Source organism: Nothobranchius furzeri, chromosome 13, assembly GCF_043380555.1.
Source record: "Nothobranchius furzeri strain GRZ-AD chromosome 13, NfurGRZ-RIMD1, whole genome shotgun sequence".
Taxonomy (NCBI): domain Eukaryota; kingdom Metazoa; phylum Chordata; class Actinopteri; order Cyprinodontiformes; family Nothobranchiidae; genus Nothobranchius; species Nothobranchius furzeri.
Genome location: NC_091753.1, coordinates 47,660,629 through 47,686,393, shown reverse-complemented (window position 1 = coordinate 47,686,393; position 25,765 = coordinate 47,660,629). Strand labels below are relative to the sequence as shown.

Sequence of the window (25,765 nt, the reverse complement as noted above, 5' to 3'; positions counted from 1 at the left end):
GAGGCAGAGGGCTCCACAGAGGAAACAGTGGAAGGATTAAAATACGTAACATGTAAAATCGCAAGAGCTAATACGGATAGTAAAATATCCAATAAAATGTGATTAAATAAATAAAACAAATGTGTAACACAACCATAATTAAAATAAAGTTAACTCAACAGAGTAATGAAATGAAATTAAATAAATCCAGGGGTAAATCTCTACAACTTTGGTTCAATTGGATCGTCTCAGAAGGTTTTAATACCCTGAATCTGCGTTGGTGTTTGGACCGTTACAGCAGCGATGGTCTGCGGTGTGTGGTTAGAGCTCAGTAGGATGAGCTGTTGTCTGACAGTTGGGGGGTCATCGAGCTGAAACCCATCTGCTTAGAAACAGTGTTTTTGTAAAGAGAGAGAAGACAGCTTGCTCCATTCAGACTGCTGGTGATGTGCGCACGTCCTCCAGAAGCAGCTAAGATTTCCAGTCAGGTTTGAAAACACAGCATTAACTCAGGTACATTATGTGTCACTGAAAGGATTTCTGGCTCGAATTTTACTCTTGGGATTAAATTGAGCAGATTCCTACACTGAAAAATGTTCTCAAATAGGAGTGAATTTAACTCCAATAGACACTTAAAATTAAGTCTTTCATTAGTTTGAATCACAAATGGCATAATTCTCCTGTGATTTTGTGACGTCATGGATTCAGCTGTGTGGAAGACTTTCGCATCAGAACTGCTCCTGGTTGGGAACGAGACGTTACGTTACGATGGTAGATTCAGTCCTGAAGCAGTAGTAATGAACAGATGTAAAGACCGACTCAGACGTGTTTCAGAGCTGTGCTAGAAAGCAGGCTCGCCTATGGATTCACTCCTAAGCTCCACATAAACTGAAGGTGGTCAGACAGGTCGACTCTGTACCTTTAAAGATGGCCGACTCAAAAAGTAAACTTTTATTATTACAGGTCTAAACCATCTCAACACACCACCACATGCAGTTGTGTAGAATGTAAATCGTCTGCTTCCCAGCAAGGACTTTTTTCCATTATTGGTTACAATTTTCATATCAAGCATTTTAATACCAGAGTCCCAAATATCAGACACAAACTTAACTTTATAACAAGAAGCTTTATTTTTACAGCCATCACAGAAACAGAATTACAAGAGTCAGGAAACAAGATTTCTGTCCACATTTTTTTATTTAGAAAAAATTACATTTTACACCAGGTCTGCACTGCTGGGGAGGATGCTGCAGTCAGAGCCAAGAAAGAAAAGGGTACATGTTCTTATCAGGGATGTGCAGGTCCAGCCCAGGCGCTTTAAGAGCTGGTCAGAGGGTGGAAGAGTGCTCGTGACTGTCCCCCCCCCGCCTACCCACCCACACGCACGCATGCACGCACACACCGCCTCCCGGAGACCACAGGATATGCACCAAACACTAGCCGACTTAAAACTCTTTGATGACGTTTTCTGCCTTATTGACCTGCTCTCTGCTCTGATTCACCCAAATAACAAACATAAAGGACACAAAGGAAAAGAAACAACAAAACACGTCAGTATTTAAAAGAAAACAGCCCCTCCAAAGGTTCATCTGGAAGAAAGGGAAATAAAGAACTAAAATACATGTCATCCGTTTAGGGCGGTTTTTTAGATGTACAAAAATCTAAAGCAACAGTTTCTACTTGACAGCCATGCTTCGTATGTTTATGATCAGCCTCTTGCTGTAATCTCTGTGATCGACGGGCTTCACATCGAACACTGTGGCTTTTACTCTGGACTCATCCTGCCAAACACACACAAAAGAAAAAAATAAACAACTTTTTTACAAAAGTTATTTTTGATATTAGAAAAAGTCACATCTTCCCATTTAAGGTGCATTTCTGTGCATTAGCCAGAGCATTCAGGGTGTGGTATTTACCAAACACAATATGCTCCATTACCCTTTATTACGCAGCAATACGAAATGTTCACATAGAATTTATAAGCAGCGGTGGACAAACGCGAGCATCCTCCCGTGCAGCGCGCTTGGATGCGGTATGTGAAGTGTGATGGCATTTAGCTTCCACAGCTGTCTAGACATGAGGTGGTGATTTCTCTCAGGGCCATTTACCCCTGCATTTAAACAGAGGTTACGCTCAATTTTTCTCCATTAAATCTCTGTTGCTGAAGTGGCTAAAACGTAACCCGCCATCGCTTGGACTGATGCCTACTTTCCTTACGAAGCGTCTTATTGCTCGTTTGTTTCGGATGAAGAAAAATGGAGAAGCATTTTATGCTAAATATATATATATATATACATATATATATAAATATATTGATGGTTTTCGATTCATCTGTAACCTAAAAACTCATTTAAGGCCTGGGTAACCCTGCCCAGTCCTAACCATAATGAATGTTTGCCAGAATTAAAAAAAATAATAAAAAAGATAAATACCAGTTTCTAAAAGTAAAACACGGTACTTATCCCAAATTACTTTAAATAGTTGTAATTACAACTCACAAAAGCTCTGAACTAACAACATCACATGTTTACAAATGCAAAAACTATTCTAGTGAATTAAAAATGAAAACAAAAAGTTCTACAAAAGCCATGTTTCCACTATCAGAACTCTCTTTGGAAAAAGCCCGGAAGAGTCGCCGGCGCCAGTTGTGGTCAAATCTTGCTGATTGGTTGTAACTCAGTAGGAAATCACATCGACAAGAGGTTGCCAATCAACCCTTATGCTGGTGGAGCAGAATCGTAGGAAAGAAAAATGAGCAGCGTTTATGCTGCATTAAAAATCACCAATTCTAAATTCCTAAAACTAAAAAATGTGGCAGAAATCCTCCACAACACCCTCATTTTTGCCACCTAATGGTCCGCTACAGAGCACCATAAAAAAATGGCACTCAAGTCTGGTCATTGACCGTCCGGGGGCATATTCTAGTCCAGGTAGGGGTGTCACGGTGTGGAAACATTACCTCACGGTTATCGTGACCAAAATGATCACGGTTTTCGGTATTATCGCGGTATTTTTTTAAACGTGTTACATTTTCAGACAACTACATAAACCCTGTATGTCAGGAAAATATTGTCCTCAGTTTGTGTCCAAATTTAGCCTAAAATGTGTTATTTTGTAATTATGTTGTTTATTTGTTTACATTTTTTACTTTTGGTCTTTAAAATACCAATATTTGCCCATAACTTCTTATTTTGTCTGTTTGATGTCATCTTTTTAAAAATATTAGATCAGATGATACTCAGTACTCAAGTAGCCTTCTAATCAGATACTTTTTTTTTACCCTTACTTGAGTAATAAACCCTATATCAGGAAATATTGTCCTCAGTTTGTGTTCTTCCAGTGAGCTTTGCAGATGTGGGGAAATGTCATCAGGCAGTAATCATTGTTAAATTCATAATTATTCTGGGAGAGAGACCAACTCTTATCTGCCCCTGGGAGCCCCGTAATGCATAGCGTCATTTCAACATGGGGGTGTCCGCGACACGGTTTATATGCAGGTAGCGGCGCTGCGGCTGCTTTATATAGCGACTCGTTGCATTCTCCCTCAACCCAAATCCTCGGATCACGCATTTTAGCTAAAACGCTAACGTTAGCTTGCCTTGCGTTGACTGTAGCGTTGTGGGTGATGGTCACGCAGATGTGTCATGAGATTTGAAGCGTTGCTGCCTTCCACAGACACTTTTTCTGCACGTGCTGCAAACAGGATAGCCGTCTTCTATCAACTGTCCCTCGGCATTCTTCAAATATCCAAAAAATGCCCGTACTTCCCACTTTGTCTTCCTTGAGGGATAATAAATGTCCTGAGCGCTGCCGTCTCCTCCTTTGGCCATTATTTCAGCTTTAGCTTCAAGAAAGTTTTGGTTGTAAACAACAAAGTGCGCATGTGCCGCCGGCAACTTCAGCAGATGATACGGTGGCTGGTAAGGGTCACTGCGCCTACACCGCAGCCACGGTAAACCCAACAAGATTTTTTTTTTTAAACAAGACAGTTATTATTGTCAACTTTTTTTACCGGGGTTTACTGCTACACCGGTTACCGTGACAACCCTAAGTCCAGGTACTCAGTCTGTCACTGAAACGGCCCGGTAAAATAAAAACACGCTGAGAAGGTCTGGTTCAATTACCCAGAGACTCCTAGAGTGTAAACAGACCATAAACATGGAGGACAAGGCTCACACGACCTAGGTAGTGGCTTTGAATGAGTAAATGAACCGAAAGACGTGTCACAGGTGTCTGCTGGAGTAAACTGGTGTCTGGAGCACGGGCTAATACACGCTTGTTAGCAGCGCCCTTGGCAGTTAGGATGCTGGCTGACTGAGATGCACACAGTGGCCTCTTCTGTGTGTTGAAGGCGGATGCTGCCTCTGGCCCGGACCCAAACTTCCTGCTCAGAGTCCCAGCCCAATCAATTCTTTTATGTTTCCTTCCAAACAAGGCTTCATCTGTGTGGCCTACAGGAAACAGTGACCGCAGCTAGGCTGTGTGTGTGTGTGTGTGTGTGTGTGTGTGTGTGTGTGTGTGTGCGTGCGTGCGTGTTTGAGAGAGACCACCAGTATTCTGGGACAATCAGCTTTTACAAGACAGCCGTGCTAATAAAACCCAGGTTGTTTTTTACTCACGTTGTACGTTTCCAGTTTCACTCGGTTACGAAAGACAAACGTGTTGAAATTTGATTGCTGGAAGACTTCGTCCAACGCAGCTTCACTCTGACATCAGGACAAATACAAATGCTTTAATACACTCAAAGCAAATCATGTCCAATAGATAAAAACTTGAGCACATTTGAATTCCGTTGAATATTGTGGAAGAGTCTCACCGAGTCCCTGAGCTGGCCCAGGTAAGCTGCATTCTGGCCCAGAATGGCCTCTGCGCTCTCCTGGAAGCAAGTCACCCACTGGTTGTCGGTGTAATCTGCAATGTTAGCCTGACAGAGAAAAAACAACCAGAAAGATGACAATCAGGCAACCCTGAGGTGAATTTATCATGATACTTTTCATTTTTAAGTGTGATTTCTTTTGGGGTGAGGGTAGCTGCTGCTGGGAAGCCTTGTGAAGCACGGTTGCCCCACACACACACACACACACACACACACACACACACACACACACACACACACACACACACACACACACACACACACGCACACACACACACGCACACACACAGTGGAAGCAGCTTCACAGCTTATTTTTCAGCTTGTAAGGAACAATATGTCACATGGTGAGAGGCACTAAACAAAAGCTACTGGCTTTTATGGTTTTGCTACTGAGATTGTTGTTAATAAAAGGTTATTTGAGTGGAGGTTTCTGGAAACGGCTTTGTGTTCTTCTGCGCTCTTTAACCCAACAATGCCTTAAAGCAATCTTAAAGAGCAAGTCACCCCCAAATCAACTTTTTTTTTTGCTGATAAACTATATAAATGTGTGTCTAATTGTGCTGCAGACATGTGTGGTCAATAATTTGGTACTTCAGTGCATTTTAGTTAAAATTTAAATATTCTGCCTAAAACTGTCAGTGTTGCACCGTCGTCGGGTAAAAACTCTGCACTGCATTGGAATTTAAATCTGCCACCGCTGTTGGCTAAGAGGTATGCTATGATGGAAACTGATACATTTTGATGTCACAATGCCGTTGTGAGCCTGTGTGTGTGTGTATTTGTTAGCGGCTCCGCCCTCTCTGTCTGCTAGGCAACAGCATTTGTTGCATTTTTCAAACAGGAAGTGAGAGTTGATTAAGAATCTGGTTGGGGTGACTTGCTCTTTAAGTTTGTCCTTATTTACAAAGTGTCAGACATGAAATCCACATTTCAATCTGGTTTTAAAACAAAGAGCACCATATTGGGGGGTCTCAGCTTGAAGGACAAAGTCCTGGGGGAGACAACACAGCCTCCCTAAAGCACATGGAGAACGCGGGGAAAAGACTGCTAAGTCACTTACAGACAGGATGAGGCGGTACTTGAAGTTGGGGAAGTCTTTATCGCACTTCTCACAGCGGAACATGCCGTTGTGCTGGTCGACCACTTTTTTGTTGCAGTCTTGGGTCGGGCAGGCCTGATAAAGGCAGTTCTCCTTCCGCAGAAACACCACGGTGGCTATGCAGGTGTAGTAGTCGGCCTGGATGAAAACAACATCAGCAGATGTTCAAGACGGTCTTCATGACCTTTATGTTGTGTGGGGAACATGTCGACAAAACTGCACCAACATTATATTAAGAAAAGGAGAATTCAGAAAGAAAATAAATAAATAAAACGTTCCGATTACGGTTAAACTACCAACAAGAGTCTGCCGACTAGCGGGCAGGACGCGAGCTTCGCATTCTAGATCATCAACCAGGAATAAGCAACAGCAAAGCAGGCAGCGTGAACAGGACTGAAACCGTCGGCTACAGAAAGGTTTTAACGCACTTTAATAGAAAGATGTAAGCAAACCCGTCGCATCACAACAAATCCATGTTGCACCCTGACATCTGCATGACTTTGTCCTACGTTTTGCAAATCCCTGGAGAAATCCTCCAACAGAAGGGAATCTGGGCCAGTGCACACTTTGATAAAAGATAAAAGGCACTTGTTCCAGCTTACACCGCGGGCACGCCACCTTAGTGCCTCCCGTCGTAAAACGCCTGCGGTGATTAGATAAATAACTTGAGCGCACACGACAAAAACGCCCATCCAGATGTCACCCGTCACTGCCTTTTCAGTAAATGTCTAATTAGTGCGACGCTGACCGGTGAGAGGAGGAAGGAGAGGAAAACTCTGTTCTTCATGTCGTGACCGACTCTTACAAGTGGTGTCAGGAGAAGGTTCCTGCTTACTCTCAGAAAAGGACACGGCGTCGTGGACACACAAAGACAGATCTAGCTGGCGGGGTCTTAAGAAGGCTGACCCTCTCTTCTACTCCTGCTCACACCATTTGTGTGAGGCATTTGAGGAGAGCCCCTTTGCCACAATCAGGTCTCATCACATCACACTGAGAAAGAACGAAGGTCTTTGTGTAACCCCCAACAATTGTTGATCCGTCCAAATTTTATGTAAGCAACACTGAAGAGTTTGACACTTTAAGCTATTGCTTTCAAAATGGTTTTAGTGGTTCTTCAGCCAGAAACGTGAGCAGATTCCCACTGGACAGCACTCAGCAGCCCTCTGCTAACCAGAAACGGCACTAAACTACTTTAGTGGTCCGGGTAAGCAGCCTGCCTGCTTTGTTGTGCCGGTAGCTCAAATAAAGGCTGGCGGTTTGATGACCATCAATAAAAAGCCCCAAAACTTTTTGTTGGCATCATGGCCAGACCTTAAAGTAAAAAGTTGCTTTTGGATGGATGAAGAAAAACTTGAGAAGTAATAGATTACAAAAAAAGCTCACGTAAATTCAATAAGTCAAATACTGTGTGTGTGTGTGTGTGTGTGTGTGTGTAAATTTGTTCATCAAAACAAATATTTTGTGTTTTTCTTTTCTTAAATTCATGCACTTTATTTCTAATATTTTCTATGTCATGAGGACATTAATATGAAGTCCATGGTTAATTACTAGAAACTTTGCAAAGGTCACATTTGAACAAGAAACTTTCTACAAACCTGTAAGAACATCTTTTTAAAAGGGAAATGAAGGGAAATGTATTGCTTTACTTGTTTCATTGCAGAAAGCAGGAATGGACCCAATGTAATCTTCATAATCAATAGCAGAGATAAATGTGACTTTCAGCGTGAACATCCACCGCAGTGCGAGGACACCAACGATGCAGAGGGATTAATGAGCGGAGGGAGATAAATGTTACTCAAATCAGATTTTTAAGCACATCTACCAGGCGGTGCAGTAAAAATTATATGGTATCGATTATAAAGATTCATCACGCCGACACGGAGCTAAAAACCTTTCTTCTGAAGTGAAGAAAAAACCAAAGCTGCAGCGTTAAACACCCGTACGACCCTCACACGGTCAGAACAGATCCTGCTCGAGTCGCTCGATTCATTAAGAATCTTTCAGTTTGTTCTTAAAACTCTTCAGTCGTGCTTGAATAGCATCATGTCTGGAGTCACTATGATGTTGATATTTCATGGCGAGGAGACACACGTCTACCTTTTCTCCGTGTCCCAGATGCTCGTTCTTCACGTCGGACAAAGTCTTCCAGTTGGTGCTTCCTCCTCCGCTGCCCTTCGTCTCCGTCAGAGACTGTCCATCCATGGCGTGGCCTTCTTTGTCAAACCTGCAGAAATCCAAGTCAGTCGGTGACTGCTGACAGGAGCTCAGTTTAAGTAGAACAATTACACGGTTCAGGCTGATAAGTAACCGGTTAGGCGTTGCACTGGTTGATACCTGGAATGTTAGGAAACTAGTTTATCCTTTTGCTGGTTTAACTAAGCAGAGGGATTTCATTAGCAGAGCATAAAAGAAAACAAGATCAGATAAAAAGACTTTCTGCTTCAGTTCTTGGGCAGTTCTGTTCAACTTGACATTTCAAAGCAATCATAGTGGGTGAAGTAACAAGTCAAGTTTTAAATGTGTGAAAGAACCTCAAGCGCCAACGCTAAAAGGAGGTTTGTTCACTTTGTGCAGCTTCTTCACCTTACCGTGAACAAAACTGACGCACAAACACCTCAACACGAGGAACAAAGGTTGCCAGATCCACTTCAGGAAGTTAGACGGGCGTATGATGAAAATTTGTAAACTGAAATCTGGACTCACATTTGATTGGTTTAACAATGAGTCGGCATGTTAAAGTGACAGTGTGCATTTTCCCTGGCGACAGGGGGCAGTTAGGGCTGGGTGATTAATAGAAAATGCATCGTTATCTAAAATTCTAACTAACCGATATAATTTCTTCTAATGACAATAAATTCAATTATTAAAAAAATTAAAAGATGTGTGGCAGTTGGTGACGTTCACGTCCCTTTAAGAAGCCGTACCACCTGGAGTCACATGAAAATGGTAAATGGCCTGTATTTGATATAGCACCTTTGAGAGTCTTGGAACCCCCCAAGGTGCTTTACAACACAATCAGTCATTCACCCATTCAAACACACATTCACACACTGGTGGGGATGAGCTACGATGTAGCCACAGCTGTCCTGGGGCGCACTGACAGAGGCGAGGCTGCCGAGCACTGGCGCCACCGGTCCCTCCGACCACCACCAGCAGGCAACGTGGGTTAAGTGTCTTGCCCAAGGACACAACGACAGCGACAGACTGAGCGGGGCTCGAACCTGCAACTTTCCAATTATGGGGCGAACACTTAACTCCCCACAAGAAGCACAAGAGAACAAGAGAAGTAAATCTTGTGGCCCCATAAACATAAAACATAATACACGACTGCCCCATCTAGTGGATAACTAGTTTTGCACATGCATGTAGTTATCGCCCAGGCTTCCCAGAGGTGAACTCAATATTTTATGATTGATTTTAGGCCAATGACCCGGCTCCAGGGGCATTACATACCCGAATCATTGAAAGCAAGCTGTATTTTTGTTTTAAGACCTTACCAACGGAGGGCCATTGGGGTCAAAAATCCCTGGGAGACCAATTTTTGAACGCTTACTTCGTCAGATTGTTCAGCCTCCAGCAAAATGACAAACACATAAAAAGTAAATGTGTAAAACGTTTGTAACTGCTTGTTACAAACCAGAAAATGTGTTTTGTCTTTACGGGCTCCTGTAGAAGGAAACGTGGCCTCTAATACGGCGTCCCCTTTCTCCCACGTATTTTAGAGCTGATTTTTATTGTTATATGTTACGAAGCGGACAATATTAACAACTGGGCATCGTTTTTATCATTTTCAACTACATTTTAATGAATGTTTCCAGAGTTTTATGGTTAAAATACACATTGTCACTTTAATAACCAGACTTGCGTCAGAATAGCCCGACACATTTCACCTTAAACATGTCAAATATTCAAGCTTTTCACTTTTAAATAGAGAAAAATTAAAGCTTTATTTTATTCATTGAGTTCAAACTGAAGTTGGCACTTTAACACAATGTATAAAGTCCAAAAGCATTCAAATTTACAAAAATATTTAAATAAATAAACATGTTTGATTAGACTGCAGAATGAGCCATTTTAACTCTCTGAACAAAAGCATAAGGAACTATCGACTGGTTCACAGAAGGCGGCTTGGTGAAATAATAAATAAATAAAACACAAAAACAAGAGAAATGCTTGTTCCAAGTAGAGAATCTGTTTGTGTTTGTCAAAGTCGAGATGGATCATCTGAGAGGCTTTTTGAGATGAATCAACAGCAGAGAGGTGGTTGAGCTGGGCAAGAAAAAGAGGCCAGACGAGGCATGAGAACAAAGATGAGTATAAAGCAGTTCTTAAAGGGGGGGGGGGGGACCTGTTTAAAAATGGTCAAAGATCAGCTAAGCTTACTAATCTGCCAACAGGCAGAGTGCCACGCAAAAGGGAGGTCGGGTTGTAAATATGGGGTGAGCATGCCTTGCTCCTGGAGGCATGACCAATTGAAAATATCCCACATTAACTATTCCAACTGCAGCCTGCGCCACACACAAGCCTGCAGATTTCCAGTGTGAGCTATTCTATCTGGTGGATCCTGTTTATTTACCATTATAGCTGCTCAGATTTGCTTTAATTGCACCTGGACTCACTATGTTCAAGAAAAAGAAGCATGTAGCGACGCAGCAGTTAATTAAAAACGGATCATGATTCACGATTTGACATGGCTGCTCTGGATTCTTCTGTGTGAAAGACTCAGCCACACAGTCCCGTTGATGTTTGTAGTTTTAATGAATTCAAACCATCAAGAAGCACAAGAGAAGTAAATCCTGTGGACAAGGTCATTGCAGAAACAGAAGGACTAGAAAGCGGGCTGATTTCAGCTCAAACTACCTGCAGAAAGAGACATGTTTACCCCATAAACGTGTCACAAGAGTGGGTGTGTCGATGCACCGGGACAAGAGCAGGGACATGTCTGAGGAAACGGCATGAAGGGATGAGGGGAACACTCTCACCAAGATTTTCTCAGCTCCAGGCTAACACTCATGTCACGATTTGACATGGCTGCTGAGAAGCAAACACCTCTGTTCCACATTTTTCTTTAAACATCTTTGGTATGTTCTTATCGTCTTGTTTCTAACTTTTTTTTTTGGTTCTTTTTAAAACACAGAAAAATATGCACCATTGCTCCATATTGTGACATTTTGTTTGTTCTTTCATCTGTAGGAAATGGTGTGCTATCAAACAGACTTGATGCCACGAGGGGAAGCTTAAAAATATGTGAACAAAGACTTATGATCTCCAATCAGCTACAGCCTCATGCAGTCAAAACTCACAGATCTAACAGGTTCTGCAGGAATCTGAACGCTTGATTATAAAATTGTGTCTCACTACTGATTTTCTATCTGCCAGTTTGTTGTCTGATGCTCCAGAATCACTCTGCATTCAACAGGAAGTCTGAACATTGAATCATCTCTAATGAAAAAGTGAATAAATTAAATAAATGTAGGTCAAGTTCACCTGATGAGTATTTTACACGTCATTCATAATTACCTAATCAAGATTAATGACCTCAACAAATAACCACAATGGCTGCATGTGGCTGAAAATTAAGGCTTAAACTGAATTAGTGGCGACCTAAAGCTTCCACCAACCTTCACCAATTGAACAGCTCGTGGTTTAAAGTATTCAGTGGGACAGTCACTAATTACGTTCAGTTCATTAAAAAGTCATTTAACCAAACGGTCCTCGCTTGTTAAAACAATACAGCATTGTTTAAAAACTGCTGATGTATAATGAGGCATCACATCCACTGGACTACCGGTGAAACCTTGTTTATTTGCTTTCAGGCAGCTGCAATTACTGCCCCCAACGTTCTGTTGTGTTTAAGTGGAGATACTCGAGTCACGATGTGGAAGAAGGAACAACTAAATGAGATAATGATGAATGTCTGAGGTTGACTGCATCAAGGACTGGGAATAAACCTGCTAAAGGGAGAAGTGACACAGCAAGGAAGCATGGGGCTCCTTAAATGTGATGATGCCACCTAGTGGACAACTCCGTCTCCACAAGTGATGGTTAGAAACCTTAAAAGAAATCTCTAAAAGACACAGCAGACACGATTAGATTATTATCCTATAGAAAACGCTCATACTCGTTTCCTGTAAGATAAATTAGCGAGTCATTAAATAGCTACAACTCAGCTTTTCAAATGAGCACAGGAGCGAGTGCAGAGCGGCATCACGGACACCTCGGCACGGGTTTAAAACAAGAGCTCGCCAAGGACAGACGATTCATTTGAACAAATCCCAAAGGTCTGCACCAAAAACGGTGAAATTAAAATGCCTCTGCAGCAATCAAGCAAAGATGTTTCAGCAGCCTCGGCTCTAAAGCTGAGGGAGAATGGCTTTAGGCTTCTGAGTGCAAGAATAAAAATATGTTTATAGACTCGCTTCACCTGATTCTGATGTTTCAGAGCTTGTGACCAAATAAAAATAGAATGAGTCCTTTTCCATGGCACGGCACTTATTAATAGCCAAATAATTTTCTTTCTCTGTGGAAAAACCCTCAAAGTAACAACAAATAATTAAGAGTATTCTGTCCACAGCTGGGTGACGGCTCTCAGAAGATCTAAATAATGAGCTCGTCCTGGCCACAGGTCTCGCACAGATCGACCTGGATTGAGTAATGAGTCAGGTCTTGTCGCCTCCCATCTGGGACTTTAAACGGTTCATTAGTGCATTCCTGCAAAGCTGCAGGAACCAAGCACCCGTCTGCAATGGGATAAACCAACGTCAGGATTCAAGGTTCACTATCTCTGACTGTCCAAACCAGAGGAAACTAAATTGGACAACAAATGTTTATCATTAAACCCACGAGAAGAGTATAAAATGTTAATGGTGCGCAGGTAAACAAACTCATAAACCCCTGGAGTGATCTTAATTAAGCTCTGAGCAAAAGTAAAACACTCCCACAACAAAAAATAATCAGTCTACAATGGTCGTCTTTGGCAGAAACGTCATCTAAACTAATTAAATTAATTACATTTTATTACGAGCATTTCCTGTTAAACGTCCACATTTGAGTCTTTTAGGACTTGTGGTCATCACCACAGATTTAAATAAGGATATAAACAACTTGACTTGTAGAATCATGACAGCGAGCACCGACTGGCACAAAAAGACAAAAAGACCATTTGGATTGGATTGATTTAATCTCTACTCAAAATATTTACTTAAAACAAAAATAAGGAGCAGAAAATGGCTTCGCAGGAACTTCTAAAGATGACTGATCGGCTTGCTTATCAGGCAAAGGTTACGTTTGTCCTGCCAGCCCAAACAAGCAGAAATAAAACACCACAATGAACTTTTCTGGTATTTATGAGCAAGACTGGACAGTTGGACAAATTTACCGTAAATCCTCTAATACAGGCCCGGGCCTGTATTTGACTCAAGCTCATCAAGCTCCAGGCCTTTATTGGAAGGAGGGCCAGAATTAGAGGCAGGCCTCTATTTCTATTTGAGCAAAAATGAACTAATGGTTTGCTGGAGTTTTTGACAATTAAAATTGCGCCCACATTTTCAAAGTTAAACACATCTCTTTTAACAACGGTAGTTCCTGCTTCAGCCATCTCTCCCCTCCCCCCGCGCAGCGGCGCAAACTCACTGATGCGCCTGCAGCCTCTCAGAGTTCCTGCTGCTCTAAACATTAAAATAATTATTTCATTTTCTGTTCCTCACTTCTGATTACCTTCAATGGTGTCTGTTTGTTGCAACCACCAGGTACAAAAACTAACTTGTTTTTATTTGACTATTTTTCTGTCCTGTCTGTTTATTATCTTCCTGCATCTCCTCTCAATCTTAAAGAAAAACTGCTACCTGGGTTCATTTATATTCACCTTATGAGTCACCTTTGAACTGCAGTTCTAAAAGATCCACCGACTGCAAAAACAGCGGAGTGCTCGCTGCTTGGCGGCAGCATCAGTGATCGGTGCGTCACCGGAGGACAAGGTGATGCGCCCGCTCCACAGCAGCGAAATGCATCAGGCGCAAATAAAAGACAGAAAACATTAAAGGAAATGAACCGACATGAACGATCGCGTGTCAGTACCGACGCTCTGGCACAGCGCGCTGCCCCCCCCCCGAGCGCAGGAGCTTGTCACCTGCTGACAGCAGGCTGCTGTCTTTTCCGAGGGCTGCATCTTGCCGGTAATTATCACGTGACAGCGACTAGTCAATGACAGGCATAAAAAGTCACTATAGTAAAGTCGACTAGTTCATACAACCCCTACTACTGCTCCCCAGTGTTCTGCAGCATAATCAGCTCATTCTCTTTGAACTTGATATCAAATTTTCGCCTCCTCTTCATCTCCGCACGGTTAAAGTTACCCTCGCGGTCTATCACTGGCAAATCAAAAGTGAGACGATGACACAACCACTCCCCGTACTTGCTTGTTACCACATTCCACCCGGCCACAATAAGAGACCGGCCATTATTCACCTCCGCCGACACCGGCCAAAATATGAGACCCGGCCGTTAAACTGAATACAGAATTTACGGTATGTATGGACAATCGATGAAGGTCGAGTCATTCGCCCACTGGTTTTTTTTTCCTTTACAAGCCACATTTTGTTTTACCTAGGAATTAGTCTGGATGGGACATCACAACCTTTTATATCAAATCAGCATCTTTGTTGCCATTCAATGTTCATATACCCGTGTTTCCCCTACATAGGCTCAGGCACGATTAAAATGCCCATTGTCACTTTTTGGACCGCTGAATATCGCTTAGGAAAAATCTATTTTGTTGCCTAAACTTATTTGGAAGAAGAAAAATTTTGGAAATAAAAAATTAAATATCTAAGAAGGTAAACAAAAAAAGTGGCGAGTTAAAGCATTCAGCTGCACCTGTGTGTTTCAGGTGTCCGTCTGCTTTTGATGACCGACACTTGCGTTGAATTTGAGACAATCGTGCACGTTGAAAACAAACTCAACACTGAACCCGTCCTGGGAGACCAGAACAATCACACAGACTAGTCTGCGTTTCATTTCATATAGAAATGTGATTAGAGGAGTAAAATAAAAGCTGCACGTTCACAGATAAGGTGTGATTTCCATTTAATAATGTAATGTACTCAAGTACTCCCACACTTTGGCCGAACATTGGGGAACGTTAATCCTGATGAGAATCTGAGCGTGCAATCTACAGGGTATCTGCAGGTTTAAGGGAGCCAAATTTAAGACTTTTAAGACCTTTTTTAAGGCCAATTTGACCAAATTTAAGCTACTTTTTAAATTTAAATTTAAAATATAATTTCCAGCTATTACGAATGTGGGATTAGCCATCCAGTTACCATAAAAGTTGCACGTCCCCATGGTGCAATCTCCCACTAGCTTAACCAGCTAATGTGCTCATCTAAAGAAAGCCCCCTTTCACAACCAACTGAATGAGTACGGTTCCGCTTATGCCAATATCATACACAAAAAATGCTGAACACTAACTAGAAATTCATGAAAATTGAAATAAAATAATCTTGTTTATTGGGTCTTTGGTAATTTAAGACCTTTGGAAACTGTATTTAAGGATTATTTGTCATTTTTAAGGATTTTTAAGGCCTTCAGGGGCAGCAGTAGCTCAGGTGGTAGAGCGGGATGCCTCATGATCGGAGGGTCATGGGTTCGATTCCAGCTCCCGCCAGGGGTATCCTGCTGTTGTGTCCTTGGGCATGACACTTCACCCAAGTTGCCTGTGTTAGTGGTGGTCAGAGGGGCCGACGGCGCCAAATGGCAGCCTCGCCTCTGTCAGACCTCCCCAGGGCGGCTGTGGCTACAAGTAGCTTACCATCACTAGCAGTGTGTGAATGTGAGAGTGTGAAAAGCGTCTTTGGGTGTCTAGAAAAGCGCTATATAAGTTCAATGCATTGTTATTATTATTAAATTTGGAAAAGCAAATTTAAGACTTTAAGACTTTTTAAGAACCCGCGGATACCCTGAATCTAGCAACTAGAAAATGGAAACCTGATGTTTAATCCATAAGAGCGTTTTGATTTGAACAGTTTTACCAGAACAGAACAAGTGACCATATAGTGTTATGCCCAACAGCTGCTCTGTAAGGAACTTTTCATACAAGGTCTTTAGTTGTATTAGCGGTTTTCCCCACCAGTATCATCTGTGGTTAGCAGGCTCACTTACCAGCCTCGGAGTTTATACGCCTCGGGGATGTCCGGGTTGACCATCAGGGTGCTGCTGAAGGACGCAGAAAGCGAGCGGCCTCCAAAGTCTGAGAGCTTTGCGGCCTTAATGGCAACGATAGGCTGCCCAGAGCCGTCAAACTTCTCTGCCTAGTTTGGCAAAACAAAAACAAAAGTGAAATGTTAACTAGATCTTATCGTGCGTCGTCTCCACTGTAATCTGCGCTCTAACTTGGGTCTTCTCCTTCAGCTCTAAACTGTAATTCCATTTGTATGCATTTTGTGTTTCTAGGCGTTTTAATATCATGTCCTGATAATTGTAAAGCACACAGAATTGCCTCGGTTTTAAATGTGCTCTATAAATAAAGCTACCTTACCTAGATTCAGAGTCACCATTTAAAGTGTGATAGCTTTTTTTTTTAACAATTGGAAGTGGTTCTGAGCAAGTAGAAAGACCGGTTGTCCCCACCCACTCGGCCAGGACATGACATGAATATTAAATGAGCAAAGACGACAAGCTCTGGATCCAGCCGACATTCATTCAAAGTCAGGATTTTCCCAGGAAATCCTGGAAGAAGACTGTAGCTTCTACCCCCCCCCCCCCCCCCGTTGTTTTCTTCTCATCAAGGACGTTAGCGCTAGCTCAGGTTAGTGTTAGCAGTGGCTCGGGCTAGCACAGTTCTGTGCTTAGTATTACTGTGACCTGTTAAAGAACAAGCCACCCCCTACCAGAGTCTAACTCCACTCCCACTTCATGTTTGAAAAATGCAACAAATGCCGTTGCGTGGCAGACCGAGAGGGCAGAGCCGCTAACAAATACGCGCACACACACAGACTCACAACAGCATTGTGACATCATAATGTACCAGTTTACATCATAGCATACCTCTTAGCCAATAGCGATGACAGATTTAAATTCAAATACAGTGCATAGTTTTTACCTGACAACGGCACAACACTGACAGTTTTAGGCAGAATGTTTAAATTTTAACTAAGATGCACTGAAATGCCAAATTACTGACGACGCGTGTCTGCAGCATGATTAGACACTCGTTTATTTAGTTTATCAGCAAAAAAAAGTAGATTTGGGGGTGACTTGCTCTTTAATATATTGCTAATGTTGAAGTAGGCTGGGCCATACAAAGTTAAGAGTGGGTGTTTGTGCCAATAACCAGCTTTTCTCAGCGGCCATCAAAAAATGACTCATTTACAGACTTGTGGGTGCATTAGACACCCAAAAATGTCTATTAAACAATGTAAATGTGGTTTTAAATTCTAGGACTGCTTCAACACTTCATTACAGAACACAAAGTGCTGCTGAGAAACGTCACAGACTGTCTCAACAGTTACACAATCTGTAAATACTTCCAAGAGGAGCACCACTGGGCGTGTTTTGCTGATGGGGGCATACAACAGTCATACAAAATGGAAACCATAACACTTCCCATCTGACACTCCCACTGTTCTTTCATCAACTATACATCTTGCGTATTTATCAGCCCCCACTGGAAACGGGCTACCTGTCAAACCCAAAAAGGGAACGCTGGAGGAAAAAAGGTAGTGAACTCAGGAAAAGTTAAAACAACTAGGGAGTACACTTCATTATTTAAATCCCCACATTTAAATGCAGCTTTTTTCTCCTCCAGAAAGCAATTTGTTTATATTCACTTCAGCTCTCCAGCTTTATGTTGGTTTGACAAACTTTCAGCTTCACTCGAGTCCTCCCTCACCTCCTCTCCCCACAGAGTGACAGTCACCAGCTTCCCAGACATGTCCATCAGACTCAGCGTCCTCTTGGACACTTCGCGGTTATTCTTGGTGGTGAGGCGGGTCATCTCGTCCACGCTCTTGCACACTCCAATCACGTCTGTGATCAAAAACAAAATCTGTGTTGATTTTCTCATTAAAACATGATTAAAATACCCTTTTCATCATAAACGTTCAGTCACTGGGGGTGGAACCATTACTGTGTTGTAGGGCTGCTCAATTAATCGAATTTTGATCACGATTACAATCTGAGTTTAGAACGATTATAAAAACAAAACAAGCCGATTATTTGCTCCTCCCGCTTGCGCTGCCCCGAGTTGCAAATGAAGCGCTCCTCCCACAGCGTAGCCAACTTGGCGACTTTGACGCTATTTCCAACAGCTTTTCAGACCCCCTTCTTGACTTTTTAAATCTTAAAAGTACCTAGCGAACAGCTTTTACGTCCCTCGGCTTCGCTAGGAGCACGATGTGGTTAAGGGAGTAAAGAAGATTTTGTACTGTAATGAAACAAACACTTTTATAGTTCTCTATAAGATATTTATTAAACAAAAACGAAGCTCTTGGCTGAAAAGGGAACAAAAGGGTCATCCAAGACTGGGTATCAATAAACAAAAGGATTTCCCAATAAAGAAAAACGATATCTAATAATAAACTAAAGACGCAGCACATAGGCTGGAATAAGGCTAAACGGTAAACGCAAAACTGCACCAAAAGGGTGAGCAAAGTCTCTCTATAACGAGGACACACAAACTACTATTAATATTACCAAACACAAAATTACCACTAAGGTTTCAAACAAACGAAAATACCACTCAGGTAGCGAACGAAGACTTTAACGTCTGTAATGCGAGGAGAGCTAGAGAGGAGAGCAAACACCTCCGTGCCAACACCCATCTGCACATCTCTCCCAGAATGGCAGGAAGCTCTCCCTTTTAACAGGGAGGCATAAACGAACTAACTGCCTGCAGCTGTGCAGGCAGCGGATAGAGGGCCTCTTGTGGCCAAAAGGAGACGGTGCACGTCACAACAGCTCAGAAACATCTCTGGTAACCCTTAGCTACTTTCTGGATAACTGTCGTTGACATTTCCTGCAGGTTAGCTAAACACTCCGCCTGCGCTCCGGACCGTTCTTCACAACATTAGGAAAGGGAATGATGTAGTGATGTGTCAGTCGCTAAAGAAACAGCTCTCAGAGCCGGCTCCCTGTTGGAGTAACCAGAGTGAGTGACACACACACCGCACCTGCGAACTCCTGAGCCACTAAAAACGGCTAAATGTGCGCGTGCGGCACGCTAAACACACGTGCAGCTTGTCCTGATTGCAGAGACCGGGTTGGGTGGTGCAGCTGCGGTTGGGACAATTATTACATTAACTGATGGACTTGTAAATAAATAGTTTATAAATAAGGTAGAATTAAGTTCCTCACGCTGATAACTAATAACTAATCTCTCTTGAGGACACGGTGCTAGTGCACTCTCCTACAGCACCTTGACACGACTAAATAAATGTTATGCAACATTTTGTGAACATCAATTTATTTGCATTTATTTGTTAAAAATGCCACTGTATAATTCTTGCTGTCAGTATTTGCAAGATATTGGTATTTGGGTCTGTACTGGTTAGACTTAAATGAGTTAAACCAAGGTCTATAGCCCTTGGGTCATAAACTATGAGCTATAAGAATATTGGTCTTTTTATCCTGGGAATCAGGAGTTCTTTTAGTGATCATCTTGTTTCTTATTTCTTTTTGTCCTGATTGTGCCCTGAGCAATTTTATGACTGAATAAAAACAAATAAAAACAAATTGAAAAATCGTCCTAAATAATTGAGATCTCAATTTCAGTCACCATAATCGTGATTATTTTTGCCATAATCGAGCAGCCCTACTGTGTTGTACGTTTCTGTTTATGCCAGGATAATTCAAAGACTGACTACTCCTGTTGACTAATATGGCCAAATATAAGATGGGAAGCTTTTATTTCTAAAAGCTGAGCTTGACTTAATCATCATTACTCATATTTTCACTGGAATCGCCAGTTCATTTATCCATTTATGGATAAATGAACTGAATAAAGCTGATGCTGGTATGCATCAGAGGAATTGCTCACAAATGTAATTTAAGATGCAGTCTTCTCTAAAAAGAATAAACATAATCCTTATGACATCATTTAGTGACAGCAGGCTCTCCCCTTCTATAATCCCACCATAGCTGCACAATCAGGGCATTACAATCAGCAATATTATTACCCCAGTCCATTAGCATCAGCAGCAGCAACCTCCATGACAAGCTACATAGAATAGCTAATTATAGGAAGCTTAGGAACACCTCCGCAGGAACTGAGCTGAGCATTAGTTGGTTGGTGCTTCTGCAACACAGCGGTTATGATAATTCATGTGTTTAAAAGACAAAAACGTCTCCTTGTGCATCAGGAATTCAAACATCTACTATGAGGCACCTGTGGCTCGGTTCAGCGTGCTCGTTATTTAAGACAGCAGAGTTATGGCACGTCTTGCTGCACGGCTCCCACATCCCATATCCTTGCATCAACACCCTTTCTCTGCTTCCATAAATTCTGTACATTAACATGAGAAGTTTCATCATAAACTCTCATTCATTCATTCATTTAACTACCAACTTTTTAATATTTTGCTTTATTTGGGGATGACAGAAAATGTTGATGCTGACTCTTTTAGACAAATCAGAACATGTGGGCGGTGGACCACAATGTTATGTAGTTCAGAGCAACACTCAGACCACTTGTAATTAAGGATAAGGTTGGCTAAAATCTGAGTGCAGTAGCAACTAATAAAGAACTAAACGGATGTCACACCTAGGCCCACGAGCAGACCTAAATTAACCAGAAACTTGACCGGGTTTACGTGGAACGGCACCCTGTCGCCATCTTCTGGTCAGAAAGAGCGCTAAACTTTAGTGGTTTGGTTTTTGTTTGCGTCATGGCGGAGCCTAGAGGCTGACCCTAGAAAAAGAGCTATAACCAGAATGAACATCAGCTGGCTGGTTGTTTATGATAGTCATAATTCTGCTTTCAACCAGTAGGAGAGGAGCGTTCATTAAAAGTCAACAGAGAAAAGTCCCAATTACAGAAGTTCAGATGCATGACAGGTTGGATTCTTACCAACAATGGCATCTTTGTCCCTGTTCTCCAGCTCAGCAATGGAGACAAAGTCACACTGCACCGTGGGAACGTCACAGCTGTCCTCACAGGGGACGATGCTCGTTTCCCCATTGAGCGTCATCTCGTAGTCATTCTTCACCGATGTGTACTGCTTGTTGGCAATCTTCAGGGAGCCCTTGGAGATGTAGTAGACCTGGATCATGTAGATGGATGAACCACAAGTTAATCAGAGATCTGGGGAGCGTCTCACCTAACTGCATCATGCAAACGAGATAGGACTTCAGACAGCAGGGGAGGTGGGAAGGCACCAACAAAGCCTGGCTGATGATCATAAGCTTCTTATAGTATGGGTACGGCACTGCCAGATGACTCACTCACAGTCTCTGTGGTTTTAACACAAAGTACTGGCAGCTGTTGATGGAGCCAAGTGCTGCCAAATCTGTCTTTAACCACAAAGTGAACGGCAGCTCTGGCAGATCATTTTGACATCCTGAATCATCATCTGGAGGGAAGAATCTCACCTTGCCAACCTCGATCAAAGGGAAGAATTTGTCCACTTCTTGGGTAAAAGCTGTCACTCGGATTTCTCCCTGTAGAAGCGGTTCAAATTAGACATAACCGGCACAGCCACATTAATAAATAAGTGCTGCAGTAAAACTTACGCTCTCATCTACAATCTCCATGGAGAAGAGTTTGCCTTCGCCACGAGAGTTGCTCCATGTGCGAATGCTGCTCTTGTTGGTGACACGGGCGCGGATGGTCCACCTGTTGGAGGGTATTGGGTCATTTATAAACTGTCCATATAGCGGGTTATCTGGCCCTTGGTGGTGTTTTGGAATACACAGGTTAATCTTAAACTTGCATCACCTAGTGTAGTCATTAGATATGTTGTCAGAAATACCCGATGGGGCAAGTATTTTTCTCCAAAAGGGCAAACAGTACCAAGATGTTGCAAGCATCTTACATGATTATGCACAATGACTTAGATAAACATTGAAACCGAACCCTACCGTATGTGTCAAAACAACCGTTTCATGAGCATCCTCCTCAAGCTCTAAATCTCAACTGAACATCACATTTCTTGTAAAACGCAGCACCCTACACCAGACTAAAAACACCATGATGTTTAGTGGGTCCGTTGATAAATTCCAAGAAAAATCCCAGAAGAACTGAAAACTGGACTTTTATGTTTATTCTGATGTTTTAATTTGGTGCAAATTTAAATGTATGGCTTGTAACAATATACCATCTAGACCAGGTCCCTACACATGTTGAGCATTGAAAGGACCCCATTTGGATGCTACTTTGAAGAGCTGCATTAAGACTAAGCTAATACATTGCCCTTGTCTGAAAATAGGAAGTAGCTATCCTCACTTGGACTGGTAGGGGTTGAGGCTGGCGATGGGTACAACTTTGGAGCTCCCCCCTGGAGTATCGGGCATTACAGATGGAGCCTTTTTGGCAAAATCTCTGCTGAAACCTATGTTCACTGTTAAGAGAAACAAGGAGAAGAACACATTATCCATGAAGAGTAACAACAACGAGATCGTGTACACACACACACACACACACACACACACACACACACACACACACACACACACACACACACAGTTCATCTGAGACAAAATAACCAAAATACAATTTCTCTGGATTGCAACTGCTCGATCACAGCAAGTATCCCACTTCATCAAAGGAGAAAAAATAAAACACATCGTCTTAAATTCATCACTGTTGACTTCCGCCTTGAACAGGAAGCAAAAACGAGATGTGATCGAGCGTTTCCGTGAGAGATGATTCACGTTTCCCAGAGCAGGAGTAGAGCGTGAAGTGCTGCAACAAACTAGCGCTGCTCGTCCCCTGGAGAGCGTTGCTGCCTTACTTTGAGATTTTCCATTTGAACAAGCTCTGCACATTCGATTTGTGTGCATCTCACGTGGAGGATTAGAGTTCAAAGTGTTCACTCGAGTCCACACACTTTGGCAACCGCTGCACTTCAGGTAATTAAACTCTGAGATCAAGCAGCACACACAGAGAAATGAACAATCCCTCCTGTTGATGAGGAAGATGGCTGCTGCAAGCCTTCACTCCCACATGGCAGATTCCAGGGATGAATGTCTGCTTCGTCACTCGCAGACACAACATAGATGTGGGAGTCTGCAGCTCTGCTACTGGTCTCAGAAATCTGAACGTAAAATTTGTATTTTATTGATCTAATCAACACTCTGACAGTTGGTTGAGTGATTGTCTTTCACAGGGAAAGAACAGGAAACTCCTCCCGATGCACCAACAGGAAGCATAGTTATGGAAACAAAGCACAGATTTTTGTTTCATAAGAGGATAAAAATAAGATTTCTGTACGCAAATGTCAAAATGTCATATAAACCTTAAGATTGCCTAAACCATCAGAAAGCTGCTGCCATCTAGTGGACATTTTGTTTTTTGTCTATGGTCAGCTTTTTCAGCAGAAAAATTAAATAAATATAAAAGACAAAAGCTTGAACTTACCGTCGTTCTTGTTTTGTGCCTGCAGTGGAGGTCTGACTTCGGGGCCTGGAGCTGCAGGGACGGGGCCAGACTGCTGGCCTTTATTCTGACCTACAAACAGAACATCAAGTTACCACAAGCCTATGGCAACACGATGACTCAATAATGAGTCACCTCTGTTTCTCTCACTGCCATTGAGTTTTACCATCAAAGTAAGGAGTAGGGTCTCCAATTTTACCACTGACTTCTTCAGCAGGTTTGATCAATTCGGTTTCCAAAATGATGACCACTCGGCTGCAATCAGATTTTACATCAATTCTTGTTCATTTTTGCTTTTTAAATAGCAAATTTTTATATTTGCTACGAAATCTGCATACCGTCCATCCTTCAGAATATTGGTCACATGCTTCTTCAGAATGCACACACAGTTTGGGGCGAGGATGTTTTCCTCAGCCAAGTAGTTCAACTGAGTGGAAAGCATAAAGGCTGCAAATGATGAGGGAAAATGTTTGGTTAGCTTTACGTTAACAAAAAAAAAAAAACTCACAATGTGCACCTAAACCCTAGCCTAGAGAACTAGAAAAACTGTAGGAGTATCTGAAGATTTATGCTCTGCGGGTTGGTCTAGCAAGAGTTGAGGAGTTTAGAACCACAGCGGTGACAAAGCAAAACAAAGATGGCATCGGCTCAGGAACGGCACTCTTTTTAAAAGGTGTTGGTATCAAATTTGGGCGACTTAGACTTGTGCAGCAGGTGGAGGTACCTCTTCGATAATGTATGGCAGACTGCCCTGTCGAGCGATTTCCGTTGCTGTCAATACGTCACGTTGTTTGTTGCTCTGATTGGTGCTAGCACTGTAGTATTGCAAGCAGAGACCGTTTAAAAAACAAAATGTAGATTCTGCCCCAAGACCGAGCTCAGTCTATGGGTTGTAGCCAGACTATATATCAACATAGCTTGCCAGGCTACCTAAAACCTTTAATGATTGCAAAATAAAACCACAAAACAAATATGCATTCCAGATGTCATTTAAATGTTAATCATGTTGTCGTTTAAAACGCAAATAGATGTGCTGCTCATCACACGATTCGTACACCAACAGTGCTTCAGGGTAAAATTTTCCCTGACAAAGTAAACAAAGGAGATAGTGCCAATTTTTTCCACTAACGAACAAATGTCAAGGTCACAGCTGCCCTGACCTTCTAATTATTTATTTACCAAGAACTATCATGCAGGAAAAATGAGATTTGAGTCTATGAAACTAGACAAATTAAAATTGCAAACGGAGTAGCTTCTCTCTAAAGATGCAGTCTCACTAACACTTTCCATTCAAAAATGATTAAATGCCAAACCCAGGGTCAGAGACTGGTTTGATCCAAATGTATATCATACTTACATGACAGTGTGTGGCGTCCATCACTCATCATCACCCGAAAGCGAGGTATCCCACTTCCTCCCTCTATTTTGCGAATGTTCTAAAAGTTAAAGAAAAAAATAATAAACTCTTGCAATTTAATCAAGAAATCTGCAAAAGCATTTAACTAATGCCTGAGTTACTGATTTGTTGGAATTTGCTGAAGCAGCGTTCTGAAAAAGAGTGTGGCGTTTAATGCCTCTTCTAAAATATATAACGCACAAAAAGCAGCTTCACAAGTTTACACAGCTTTCAATACGTCATGACGGTTAAACAAAGAGGCCGCATGTGATGCGGGCCTTAACCGTGTCAGAACTAAAAACGAAGCCCAAAAGTAAACATGCGTTTAAGAGCATGATACGTTTAAATGGTATTTCACGTTTTCGTTATTTACCACCAGCTGAAGAACTGCGTCATTCCAACCGGAGCCATTAGCTAAAGCCTGCAAACAAAAACAATTAACTTAATGTAACACAGCTGTTTTGTTTTAACAGTAGAAGCATTCATTTTTTACAAAAGATTTCTAAACACATGTACGCTACTTCAAATTATGTTTCAATTTACACCAGCTTCAGTCAATATTAGTTTTTAAGTTTCCATTAACCTCAATGTAAAAAATGTCGCGCGAATGCAAACACATAGTAGGAAAATGCCTACAAAAACACGTTAGCATTTTAGTTGAACTGACATTAACTTTACCTCAATCGCGCCTTCTGAAAGTTTAGGCATGTCTGACGATTTTGCGTTGAAACTGAAGATTACTTTAGCAACTGCTAGACAGACGGTTTTCTACAACTATCACTGCAAACAGCTTGAAGTTTATGCCTGTGGCGCCAACGGCTCAGGCAT

At 42.1% G+C, this 25,765-nt stretch overlaps 1 protein-coding gene across 1 annotated transcript; it reads right to left on the bottom strand.

Moving 5' to 3' along the window:
- Positions 1-1,085: 1,085 nt before the first annotated feature.
- On the bottom strand, positions 1,086-25,765 carry rpa1 (replication protein A1). The gene is made up of 17 exons (XM_015951197.3): positions 25,616-25,765; positions 25,311-25,358; positions 24,899-24,977; positions 23,880-23,988; positions 23,708-23,796; positions 23,524-23,613; positions 22,390-22,504; positions 21,678-21,780; positions 21,537-21,605; positions 21,016-21,208; positions 17,842-17,978; positions 16,113-16,261; positions 8,052-8,178; positions 5,916-6,092; positions 4,796-4,903; positions 4,599-4,685; positions 1,086-1,760 (listed from the first exon to the last, which is right to left on the bottom strand). Exons 1-17 carry the CDS (start codon positions 25,643-25,645, stop codon positions 1,656-1,658), a joined length of 1,815 nt encoding a protein of 604 aa, XP_015806683.1. The 5' UTR covers positions 25,646-25,765; the 3' UTR covers positions 1,086-1,655.

Coding starts and splice junctions, on each gene's coding strand:
- rpa1 (XM_015951197.3), bottom strand. CDS start 25,645: ATGCCTAAACTTTCAGAAGGCGCGATTGAG. Junction 23,989..24,898: donor TGGACGCCACACACTGTCAT/GTAAGTATGATA, acceptor CATCATTTGCAG/CCTTTATGCTTTCCACTCAG. Junction 23,614..23,707: donor CCCTACTCCTTACTTTGATG/GTAAAACTCAAT, acceptor TTCTGTTTGTAG/GTCAGAATAAAGGCCAGCAG.